Here is a 12489-nt window from a genome sequence, read left to right on the forward strand (position 1 = left end):
GCCCTCGGCCCCTCCCTCCCGGCCCACCCCGCCCAGCCCCGGGCCCAAAAAAGCGATCCACACACAAGCGTCCAGTCACATCCAAGAACTTTATTGGACACGGTTCGGCGCCAGGCCTGGTGGGCCCAGCACACTGCCCCGCGGCCCTGGGCAGCCAGGGCTGCAGGAGGGTGGTTCCATCCAACAAGTCTCAGGGCAAACGGTAACCTCACAACGCAACAGTATACCTAAGATTACTATATAGTTGGGAGACGGAGGGCTGCTCCACAGACGTATGAACAGGTCAGATCTTTATAAATAAACATCCAGTGAAGAGAAAATGACGACTCTAATTCATCCTTATACACAAAGCACTCTAGAGCAGGTGGGTGGGGGCGGCCAAAGGCCTGCATCCTCACTGGTCAGGGGCCTGGATGGGTGAATGGTGGGCCCAGATGTCCATGGCACGGGGCGGGCAGGGGCAAGGCTGGGGCAACAGACGATGGGCACTAGGACACTGCGCATTTACAAGACCAACTATTGGGGGGCAGCTGCCCCGTGCATGTGTGTCAGGCTGTTCGTTTTGGAATGAGGAGGGGGTGGTCTTTACATCATATTCTGTGGCTGGTAGGCCCGGAGGGGCTACTTTGTGGAGAGGATGAGGGCAACAATGAGCCCGTAGAGGCCCAGCACCTCGGCGAAGATGAGGATCAGGATCATGCCCACGAATAGCCGGGGCTGCTGGGCAGTGCCCCGAACGCCGGCGTCCCCCACGATGCCGATGGCAAAGCCAGCTGCCAGCCCGCTCAGGCCCACGCTCAGGCCGGCGCCCAGCTGAAGGAAACTCCTGGAGGACAGAGTACAGGGGCGGATGTCAGCCCACAGGAGGGGAGGGCTGCAGGTATGGGTCACCAACCACCCACCCAAGGTCCCCTCCCCGCCTGTACAGGGGTGTGGGGAGAACAACCCAGCACTCACCTGTAGAGACTGATGCCATCATTCAGGGAGTTGGCAATGAGGACTGCCACCACCAGGCCGTAGATGGCGATGATGCCAGCCATGACCACTGGGATGATGGACTTCATGATCAGCTCTGGCCGCATGACAGACATGGCCGCGATGCCGGTGCCACTCTTGGCTGTACCATAGGCAGCACCCAGAGCTGATGGGGAGAAGGTGAGGTGAGCCCAGAGCATCTGGGGCCAGGACCCTGGGAGTAGCTTTTGGCATACGGGAGGGCCATGCAAGATACCACCTGCAAGGGGGAACCTGAGAGCAGCACTCACCCAGCCAGGAGCTGGAGGTGGCGGGCAGGGGAACAGCCATAGCCAGGCACTCAAGAAACTCGGTAGCCATTTCTTTTCTTCCTCCACCAGAGGCCCTCACGGCTGCCCATCCGGGCTCCTACTCTGCTGTAAAACCCCAACCTGTGCTCAGTAGTTCTCCCCAAGCCTTCTACACAGATCCCATGTTCCCAGGGACCTCAGCACAGCTGCCCTCAACCTAGAAGGTGGAGCTGTGACAGGAGGAGCAGCACCATCACATGGGGAAATAGGCAGCTGGGCCCCAGAAGCCTTGCTGGAGATTCTGGGCTCCTTCTGTCCCACCTGGACTCCCAGGCACTTTCCCAGGTCAGGAAGGGCTGGGAAAAGCATGAGCTGACTAGCAGCAGCCCAGACGTCTGGCCAGGGTCAGCCCTGGGGCTACATCTGGAGACGACACCCCTCAGAAGATCTACCGCCAGAGGATGGGGGAAGCTGGTCTGGCAATTCTTATTCTCTCAGGCCAGAGCTTCACCAGTCCCCCACCTCACCCCTTGAACTGCGGTCAACTCCTGGCCCTGGGAAAGGCTGCTCCAAGGGCTGGAGTGTGTGTCAGCAGGCTGAGTGCTTTGCCAGAAAAAGGCAGCTCCCACCACCCTCAGCCAGGTCAGGACCCTTGAGTTTGGAGAGAATCCTCTCTAAATAACCAGAAAAAGGACAAGCCAGAGAGGGCAGGGTACAGGGAAGACGAAGGGGCTGTGAAGTCATCACTGAGGCCAAGCACAAAGCTTCGGCAGACCTCTGAGCTCAGCATCTGCTGGAGGCCTCCAGTAATGGGGCAGGAAGGCATGGGGAGGATAGGATTCAAGGCATTTGATGACGCTGGTTTCCTCTGCCACTGTCCCTCCTTTCTCTTCCCAGGGTGGGCTGCCTTCCTGAAAGGCCCCCTTCTCCTGGCCTATCTTCCAAGTCTAGAAGGTTTGCAAAGACAACAGAGAGCCACAGGGGGCTCAGGCAGCTCTTCTGACTCCTGTCGCCTGCCCTCAGAGTCCCAATGCACTGGTGTGCAGATGCTGACATGGGTCTGAGGTGGAAGGGGCCAGGAAAATCCCAGACATGCCCCTACATCTTTTACTCACCTCTTTGGGCCACAAAAGATGACTACTCTGTCCTCACCACAGAGCAGGGGTGAGGTCAGAGGGACTCTAAACCCCATGAAGAGACACAGTCCCTCCAATCACAGCAACGCGTTCCAGGAGAGTGGGTAGGTCTGGGGAAGGGCTTCCTAAGGGAGGTGATAACTGAGTGGAGGAGTGACAATGAGGTGGTCACAGAAAGACAGGACAAGAGGAAGAGGATTACAGACCACAGGAGCAGAGACACCAACTAAGATGGTGCAAGACAAGGAGCAACTAGAGGGAGGAAGGAGGCAGGGGTTGGGGAAGAAGGACCTGCACTGACTCTTCCACACAGCATCCAGGGGGTGCACAGACGCCACCACAACTAGACAACCGGCCTTCAGGTGCTGGGACACAGAGCCCATCTTCATGAAGCCACTCTTGCATTTTTTTTGGCCTCCTACTGCGGACCCAGCATATCAGGCCAATGCCAGGGCTCATTACTCAAGAGGAAAGGCACGGGCTGACACGTAGCACTAGGTGGGAACCCATTACGGGGAAGTCAGCATCCCAGCCAGCGGGCCCGGCAAGGCTGGACAGGCTAGTGCCGGGAAGTAAGTTTCTCTACAGAGGGCGGAGGGAGGTCATGTGGCTGGGGGTGGGGAAGAGACAAGAGGAACAAAGGGAAGAAACAATGAGGACCACTAGGAGGGAAAAGCAGCCTCCCCGGGGCAGCAGCAGGTGTCCGGGAAGGCCCGGGATGCGAGCTTCAAAGGCCAGGCCTGAAGGGGCTCCAGGTGGAACAGTGGACAGAAACAGAGGAATCAGGAGGCAGTTCCAAGTACATTGCACCAAACACAGGAGGCCCACTAGGACGGAGGAAGTCACAGACAATACAGAAAAGGAGCAAGTGACAGCTTCGAGGAACACATGATGAAGAAAGAAATCTACAGGACTTGGGTCATAAGTTAAGAAAAAAGGTAGTAAGAATTTAAAAAAAAAAAGAGGCCACTTCTCTTGCTCCCTCATCTTTGGAGATGGCCTGCACTCTACGGACTGTGTGTCTACTTTTACTTTAACCTGAGCACCCACCGCCCCAACACCTCATGGCCTTTCTCTTGCCTTCTGAAACAGCCTGCACTCTATGCATTTCTCTAAATAAATTTAACTTTACAAAGAAAGAAAGAAAAAAAGAAAGGAAGGAAGGAAGGGGAAGCTAGCATGAGATGGAGACTGGGAGGCCTGAGACAGAGGGGGGCCTCATTCTGTTGTAAGAAGACAAATCAGCTAAGTGCTACGTGGGCCAGGAGCAGCGGACAGGGCTTGCTGTCACCCTGACAGTGACACCTGAGCCTGAAAACTGTTCAGGAAGGCACAGGGAGGTAGAAGAGAAGCCTTGGAGAAAGGCTTTAGAGAAAGAAATGAAGTTAGAGGCTGACCCAATTGGCCAACTAAGAAGTTGGCTACCGTAGGGTCATGTTAAGCCCCATGTCAGGAGGGGAGGAGTGGTGCTGCTTACAGGATACAGGAGCAGGTGGTCCCAATTCCCAGGAACCTGGGGAAAACAAAAAAGCCCTGGACCAGTGATACCCTGTTATCAGTAACTTCCGAAGACCTGCTGGTCAGGCTCTGTTCAAAATTACCAAGTTCTAAAAAGAGAGGCACCTGGTGACCAGAAGGAGGGTTTCGGGGTAAACTGAGCCAGAATTCAGGTTCCACGTGGGCAGGGATCTTGTTTTGTTCACTGATGTCCCCCCAGTGCCTGGCGTGCGGTAGGAGCACAAATCGAAATGTGAATGTTAAATGACAGACATAACACCCACAGGTGGCCCGGCAAAGCAGACTCCCTGGAGGCATTCTGGAGGCAAAGAGCAGAAGGGGCTGGGGGAAAAGGGGCCACAGCAGCCTGCTGGGAGGTGCGGGAGAGTAGGCAGCTTCTGGAGATGTGGAAAGAGTAGGCGTTGCCTAGCAAGGAAGGGGAAGTACAGGCTACTTCTCCCACCACAAATGACCCCTTACTCGCACATGATGGGAAGGGCAGGGCTCACTCAGCAGCTTGTGACCAGCAGGCAGGCCCAGACAGAGGGAGGCCCCCAAGCCCCTACCCATTAGTGTTTACAGTCAGCAGAGATTGTTTGGAGTTCCATCCCTGCACATACCTGTATGGGGAGCCTTCCCAACCCACCAGATAGGGTGGGGCAGGGCGAGTCATCAAAGTCCAAAACCAGACCTACTCGAAAAGCCCTGGCCCAGACCAGGCCAGACCAGTCCACGGGTGCTGCAGCTGTGTCAGGACTCACCTCCCTGGGTCCCACAGTTCCTTGACCTGGGCCAAGTACCCTCCTCCCAGATAAGCCATTTTCACTGAATTTGACATCCCAAGACTGTTAAGGCCCAACTTCAAAACCAGGTTGCCATCAAGAACCCTGGAAGGCCCCTTCTGCATTCCCAGGGTAGCCCCTCCCAATTCCAGGCCTCAGGGAAGGGGAGGAAGGTCATTCATTCATTCTGGCCTGAGCTGAAGACTTCTTCCTACGGAAAAAGACCCCTCAAAGCTGAGGCTTCAAGCAACTTCACCCATCCAGACAAGAGTCCACACACACAGTGCTGAGGCTGGCCCGTCTCCCAGACATCCATCCTGCGCCCTCAGCCTGTCTGACCGTCCCCCACCCACCAATTCCACTCCCACCTCTGGGTTCCTGCCGGCTCTCAGGACCAAACGCTCAGCCCAGCTTTCCTAACCAACCCACAAAGCCTAGCAAGGGTATTGGGAAACACCGACAAGCCCTAACCGGAAGCAGCTGCCTAGGTGCAGACCCACCTGACCCCCCCCACGGGGGGGGGCAGGCGGCCACGAGGGCGAGGGCTGTGGACCTATGCGGGGAGCTCCAGGGACGGATCTCCTACCGCCCACGGACAGGATCGGCCCCTGTTTGGGGAGCTTTCCGAGGTGTGATGTCACACCTGCCCGCAGGATTGGGGGGCGGGTACAGAGCAAGCGCAGGACCGCGAGCCCCCACCCCAGCCTCGCTCCGGACTCTCCAGGGACTAAGATGGCAGCGGCGCCGCCGCCCAACCCCCGCACTGACACCGCCGGCTGACTGGGCTGCGGTCCTGGGACCCTCGGGAGACTCTAAGACCCACACCAGGGCCTGGCCCGCAGGCCCTGCGCTCCAGACACCCCACAGCCCCCGCAGCCCCCTCCCCCGCCCGCAGTCACGTGAGGACTGGGACCCCCAACAGCTCGAAATTACGTCACAGTGACGTCACAGGCCGAACCCCGGCGAGCCGTGGGCACAAGCCCCGCGCGGCCCCCGCCTCCCGGGTCCCTCCTGCCACGGCGCTCACCGCTGAAGATCATGGCGGACGAAGCGCCCATGACCGCGAAAAAAGAAGCGTACTCGGGGCCGTGCTTGGCCTCGGACATGTCTGCGAGTGGGGAGGGGGCGAGCTCAGCGGGTTGAGGTGGGGACGAGGTCGGGCCGGGCGGCGGGCGGCGAGCTGTGCGAAGCGAGCGGTCAGGCGGCTGCGAAGGCGATCCCGCCCGTCAGCCGCTGCGCTCTAAATACCAGCACCGCAGAACAAAATGGCGGTCGCGGGCGCGTCACATGACCCGGGACCCGCCCCTGCGGGCTGTACCACCTCGCGCTGGTGGGGGGTGCCCCTCGGACGCCTCGCTGACCGCCCCCTCACTGCACTGTCGCCCAGCCCTCCCGGACCCTGGCGCCAGCCCCACCGCGGCCTCCACAGGTGCGCTGTCGTGCGCCGCCGGCCTCTCAAACCCCGCGGCGTTGGGCCTGTCCGGCCCCTGGGTCGGGGCGGGGCGGTGCCGCGCCATATTTGCATACGGGGCGGGGCTCGAGGCGCCCCGCCTTCTCTGCGGCTGCGTGGCGTTAGCAGGTGTTCGGTTCCGAGCGTCGCTGTTCTTTGCGTTCTTGGTGTGGAGCCCGGCCTCGGTGTTCTCACGGCCCAGCCCCCGAGGGCGTCCTCACACCTCCTGGGTCAATCTGAGGGTCCTAGCAGGCGAAGCCGAAGTCCTGTATCCCCGGCGTCAGTCTGTTCTGCTGCAGCCCCCAGGGAAGCCCCCACTTCCCTGTGAAGTCCTGGTCTCTGGCCGCAAGCCTCCTGTGTACCCCTGTCCGCAGTCTCCTTCAGACCCACCATACCCGATCCAGCAATTGGTGATTTCTCCCCTGGCTTCCAAAGTAAAGGAGCCGCCTCCCCGGCATCTGTTTCCTCCTTTGCCTCAGGGACCCAGACTACAGTTGAGGCGGTTCTCTGTCCCTCAAAATGTGGGCATGACAAGTTTGAAGCCCTGTCGGTGTTAAGACCTGTGAAGGCTTCCCCGGATTTCTACATCTGTCGTCCCCAGCCTGCCTGTCCCCACACAAAGCCCACAAATTCAGGGCTGCCTTGATTTCTGTAGCAGCAGTAAGTGGTTCCCTCTAAGCCAAGCAGGCACCCTGGCCTGGGACTGGCACTGCCCAGGTGATCCCACTTGGCCATCCCATCGCCCCAGCTAGCTGCCTTATCTCTACCCATCAGCTCTGGTTCCCTTTGCCCTTTTGTCCCCTCCATTTAAGGCACCCTGGGTGGCTGCCAGCTGGTCCTGGGTCTGGCTTGAGCCCCAAGCCCTTGTGCCCATGTTCAAGCACTCTCCTTGAGGGCCTGGCCAGTAGCTGTCATCCACCTCTTTACATGGGCTGTGGGGAGGGAGTTACCTCCCCTGGTCTGGCCCTCCCACTGGACACTCAGACCCACTTTCCACAACAGGAACCTCCCTCATAGCCTCTTAGTGAGGCTGGGTCTGCCCCTCTCTGAACTTGCAGCCCGCAGAGTGCCATGTCTGTCCTGGTTCAAAAGAGAGGGGGGCCACCATTCAGCTAGAGCCCTCCCCACTGCCCTCTGCCCCTGGCTTCCTTGTCCCTGACTCTGACTTCTGGAAAGAGGAATCTTCACTCAGTGTCTCCACCTCCTCCCCAGCTCCTTGCCCTTGCCAAGGTTGCTGGTGACCGCCATTTCTCTAAGCTGAGGGCCATTTGTCAGGCTGTCTGAATGGGCGTCTCTGCTGCCGCAGTCTGCTGCCCACTTCTCCACACCTCCTCTCTCTCCAGTTCACCTCCGCCTGCCCGGACGCCCTCATCCCTTCATGGAGTCACAAGGAGGGACAGGGACAGGCCCAGGCCCTGCAGCTTCAGTTTCAATGCAGGTCCCAAGTGTTCCCTGGATTCTCCCTGCCCTGTCCTACCCCTCGGCGATCACCTGCACTTTTACAGACCTGAAGCCCTCAGAGCAAGCGGATGCTTGTATGCCTGCCCCAGGCCTGGCCCCCAAACTCCAGGCACTAAAGGTCCAGGGCCAAGGGAGTCCAGACTGGGAAACTGGCACTGGTCAGGAAGCTGGGGAGGCTGCAAGCAGGGTGAGACTTCAGCCTAAGGAGAGGAGATGTAGGACACTCCACCTCAGGAAACAGCATAGCCAAAAGCAACGTTTTAAGAAACTGAAAAAACTCTACTTCATTCAATTCCCCATAAAACGAAGTAGAAAAAGTGATGTTGCTGCTCAGAATTAGATGAATGCACTAACTGAAAAAAATTCTTTTGATCCTTAAACATAATTGGCCCCTACAATGTTTCCACTTGATCATCTCATTGCAATGATATTTATGCATACATACACATAGATGTTTGCGAGTGATCAAGCACTTCATTAAAAAAAGCATATAACCCAATTAAGAATAAAATGTTTGTTAGAATTCAAATATTTTTTACCTCCAATTTACTAGGTTACTTGCTGGGCTTATACAGTAAGGGTGGATCATACTTTTTAGTCAAATGTAGGGAACTTTTTTACCATCATTCTTAAGGCATCTCAAAGACAGGCAGCAAGGTGGGCAGAAGCCAGCAGCCCCGACACCAGAGGTTCAGGGAGACAGTTCCCTCTGCAGGTTCAGAGAGTAGATCGGCTTTGCTCACTGTACTCTGGTTTTCTGCCCAAATTCTGATGTGAGAGGTCACAGTGGGTCGCTGGTGGGGCTGCTGGCACCTCCAACCAGATCGTGTCAAGCTGAGCTTACCTCCTCCCTGCATCACCACCAGCTTCCACTCAGTTATTTCCATTTCAGGCAAGAGGCTCAACCACCCAGCTGGCTGCGAACACCAGCAGCCTTCGAGTCACGGCTCACTCTTCATGACTCATCAGGCCCCGAGATTCTGTGGCTTCCCAGCTCTTCCCCTGCCCCACTGCTGCCGCTGCCTCTCAGGCAGGCCTTCGTTTCTGGCCTGGGTCTTCTCACAGCCTCGAACCTGGTCTGCCTGCCCAGTCTTATTTATGCTACAGCCACGCGATCTTCCTAACTGATACATCTGACCAGCCACTCCCCTCCTGGAGTCCTTCAACCCTCCCCGCTAAGCATTTTGGGGTATGCTTTAATCCGCACAATTATCCTTTGAGGAAGATATCACCATTACCTTCATTTTGTGGACTAGAAAACAGGCTAGGGAGGTTAAATACCTTGCCTGGGGTCAGCTGGCTTACAAGTAGTGAAATTGAAACTCAAACTCCACAGGCTGAGCCCAGCCCGTGTGGCTCATTACACCACCTGCTTCCTTCACAAGAGCTCAGGGAGCGTCTGTTGACCAGTGACAGGGCCAGGAGAGACCCAAGTCATCTTCCTCTGGGTCGCCCAGCACTAAGTAGGGTCCTGGGATGAGATGGGCCAGGGAATGTGGAAGAGAATGGCTGGGGACATATACCTCCACCTTCTCCCTCAGAGCTCTGCACCCCCTGGCGTGAAATCACGGTGTCACAAGCCCATGGCCTGTCATTGTGCAGGTTGGGAGTTCCAGGAATAAAGGAGGAGGGACTTTGGGAAACTCGAGCCAGAGACCCTGATAGGGAGAGGTACAGAGGGATTCAGGGTAGGGTCCTGACTTCCCCAAGGGTTTTAATGGGGACAGAAGGGCCCACCACTGTCTGAACTGAAAGATGATGGGAGAGGGAAATCCCATGGTACTTTGCAGAGACCTTGGGAAGGGAGGGGATGGCTGGGGAGGTAGAAACCAGGAATAAAATTACAAATGATTGGAGAAGTGAGCTTATCCTGAGGAAGCCATTTCAAAGAAGAAAGAATAGAGTCCTGCAGCCTGACCTGGCAGCCTTATCAAGAACATCAGGAAACTGCAGATGACGTGTCCAGGCAGGGAGCCTTGTCCCAGTGGACAGTCCCATTCTTCCGAGTGGCCATGAGGACACACCAGAGGGTGTGACTCTGAGACAGGGCACTGGCTCTCCTGACCAGGCTAGATAAGAGATATGTGTGGCCCAGGCAAGGCTGGGAGGAGACCAAACAAAATGTAGTTTCACTTTGGGCAGGAGTTGGGGGAATATGTGTAAAGGTGACTTTTTTGTATAATTAAAATAAGTAGAGCGTATAAAATAACACAAATTTTTTAAATAAAAAGTGTCCTCTGGGTAAACACAAGCAGGACACTGGTAGAGGGAGGCTCCAGGAGCACAGCTAGGGGCAGCCAGCCCTGCAGGGGACCCTGAGTAGTGCCCAGTGGCTCCAGCTGGATGTCAGGCCCGGGAGAGGCAAGAGGTCAGAGGCAGATGATTAGGGTGATCCCAGAGACCGAGCAGCACCCTCTTCTCGCTGACCCCAACCTTTGAGGGCTGACGTGAAATGGCCTGATTGATCCTTACTCGGGGTGGACCAGCAGCAGCAGGCAGGGAGCCCAGAGGGCGGCCCTGACCACCAGGGGGCAGTGTGGGGCTCTCTCCCTGGGCTGCTTAGAGGAAGGAGGGGTGAATCCGGCTGGTTTACAGTAAACCAGGGCCTGGCACTGGGCCTGGAACAGGGAGCAGGTTCTCAGAAAGGGCGCTGGGTGAATCCTCATCCCTGGGTGCACCATCTGCCCCGCTCTGGGCTCAGCATCCTGAGGGCCAGCGCAACCTCCTTTGACTCCAGCAGTCAGAATTCACAACGCCTGGGCCCTGTCAGCCTTCAACCCTAAGCCACTCTGATGCCTGTTGAGCAGCTACTATGTGCAGGCACTGAGCTAGGCTCTGGGGAGACAAAATTGAGTAAGAGCGCTTCTACCCTACCCCCGGGGGCTGGAGTCACAGACAGTGATGTCCCAATGCCAAACCAGAAACGCTGTTACTTCATGCAGAGGTGGCACAAAGGAGGGAGGGCCCAGGAGGCTCAGACAACCCCCAGGGGGTGCTCTCTAAATGAGGTCTGAAAAGATGAAGAGGCTTTGAGCAGGGGAGACACACGATCCTGTTCGTGTTTAAATCAGAGACGACCAAACCACATAAAGCTGGGCAGCTGCTGATGAGATGGAAGCAGGTGATGATCCCTGAGATACCTGCATTTGTATGACAGGAGGCGGGGGGCGGGGGGGTGCACAGGTGTTTTACCTGATGTGCATGCAGACCCTGCTGACAGTGGTGGGCCCTGAGGACCAGAGAGAGAAGGACATCTCCCACTGTAGCTGTTCTGGTACTGTGGGACATTTTTACTAGGTGCACATATTACCTTTTAAAAAAACCGAGAGACAAGGAGGAATGCAGAGCAGGTGCTTAAATGAGTCTCTTTGCAGGGTGATGCAAATATTGTGGAAACAGAAGTGGTGGGTGCACAGCACCGTGAAGGCACTAAACGCCACTGAAGTGCTGACTTTAAAATGGTTAAATTCAATGTCAAAAAAGACAATAAAACAAAGTACTTCCAGGGGTGGCTACAGGTGGGGACGCAAGCTGGGACACGATTACTATGGACCAGGCCCACAAAGGGGCCCATGTGATGTGGTGGTGGGAGCAGAAGAGGGGTAGCCCAGCCTGGCTGAACTCTGGGCAGACACTGTGGCCCAGGGTTGACCCACCCTGAGGGAGGCAGGCCTCTGAAATGTCGGAGGATACAGGCCTGCACCCGTACACCCCTAGCCAGGGGATTCACTCCCCACCCAGGGAACATATCTTGCCCAATTCTGGCCTGTCACTGATGTCAACCACAAGATGGTCCTAAGCACACTTACAGTAAGAAGTCATTACGGGGAATGTTGGGGGCATCCTCAACCACAGGCCCCAGGAACACACAGTCACATGAGATCAGTGCACAGCCATCTCCCTCCTAGGGTTATCCGACAGGCCTCAGCACAGGTGGGACCACATAGGGCTCCTGCTTCTCACAGTCTGAGTCTCTAGGGGAGGGATGGGGACACTGGCAAAGTGTTAGGTCCACAGGGACCTCAGGGGAAGGGTCCAGGGCTTGGGGCATGAAGCCCACTAAGGGATGGGGAAATGGCCCAGAGGCAGAGGCTCTTGGTTCAGAAGAGAAACTGAAAAACAGCTGGCGGCAAAGAGCCGACTGGAGGCCAAGTCTCTTTTCCCTACAAGATCAGGACTTCTTCAACTTGGGCCAGGCCACCTAAGGGTGGCAGCAGAAAAGTGCTGACAAGAATGCACAGGTCTCGGGAGGCAACTGCAAAGGAAGAGGGAGCAGCAGGAGTGCGTGTCCACCAGCGTAAGAGGAATGGGAGGCGAGAGCAGGGCAGGAAGGATGGGAGGGCCGCTGGCAGTCCTCCAGCACTGGGAGGAACCGGCAAGACGGACGTGCGCACAGGCCACAGAGAAAGTAGGTCTTATGTTCTCCCTGATGTTATATATGTACACCCAATTAAAACACAAGGTATTAGAAAAGACATAAATATTGACTTCTATAAACTTCCAGGTAAAATGTTCTCATTTGGAAGGGGTATGACTTTGGACACTGAATTTTACACCTGACAGGGATGCATGCAATTCTTGGCTGAGAAGTTTGGACCATGATTCCTGATGGCCATTCCTCACATTTATGGAGCACGTCCATGTGACAGGCGCCGGGAACAAGAGTAAACAAGACAGATCAGGGAAAGACTTGGCTGGCACTCGTCAAAGGAGAAAAGCAGCTGGGTATCTCTCTCTGTAATGGAGAAACTTCTCAGCATGGATCACGATCAGCTACTGCAGCCCCTTAAATTCACGTCCAGTGCTTCCTTCTCCTTGGATGTTGTCCGTCCTGGAGATAATGCACTCAGGAACCCCCACCTCACGGAAACGTTTCCATATCAAGTATTTCACACTGA

The 12489-nt window shown here is 56.3% G+C and overlaps 1 protein-coding gene across 2 annotated transcripts; it reads right to left on the bottom strand.

The window, feature by feature from the left end:
* Positions 1-70: 70 nt before the first annotated feature.
* Positions 71-5968, bottom strand: ATP6V0C (ATPase H+ transporting V0 subunit c). Of its 2 annotated transcripts, none has more exons than XM_074346485.1 (3): positions 5708-5968; positions 958-1141; positions 71-826 (listed from the first exon to the last, which is right to left on the bottom strand). In XM_074346485.1, exons 1-3 carry the CDS (start codon positions 5784-5786, stop codon positions 622-624), a joined length of 468 nt encoding a protein of 155 aa, XP_074202586.1. In that variant the 5' UTR covers positions 5787-5968; the 3' UTR covers positions 71-621. The 2 variants fall into 2 exon arrangements, with proteins under 2 accessions (XP_074202586.1, XP_074202587.1); XM_074346486.1 differs by lacking the exon at positions 5708-5968 and adding an exon at positions 1266-1391.
* Positions 5969-12489: the final 6521 nt, after the last annotated feature.

This window comes from Camelus bactrianus, chromosome 18, assembly GCF_048773025.1.
Source record: "Camelus bactrianus isolate YW-2024 breed Bactrian camel chromosome 18, ASM4877302v1, whole genome shotgun sequence".
Lineage (NCBI taxonomy): Eukaryota > Metazoa > Chordata > Mammalia > Artiodactyla > Camelidae > Camelus > Camelus bactrianus.

What these genes read in the sequence shown, in the direction of transcription:
- ATP6V0C (XM_074346485.1), bottom strand. Translation starts at nt 5,786, where the DNA reads ATGTCCGAGGCCAAGCACGGCCCCGAGTACGCTTCTTTTTTCGCGGTC. An exon ending in GTCCGCCATGATCTTCAGCG is followed by an intron (nt 1,142 to 5,707) that starts GTGAGCGCCGTG and finishes TCTCCCCATCAG; the next exon opens with CTCTGGGTGCTGCCTATGGT. An exon ending in GATGGCATCAGTCTCTACAG is followed by an intron (nt 827 to 957) that starts GTGAGTGCTGGG and finishes TCTGTCCTCCAG; the next exon opens with GAGTTTCCTTCAGCTGGGCG.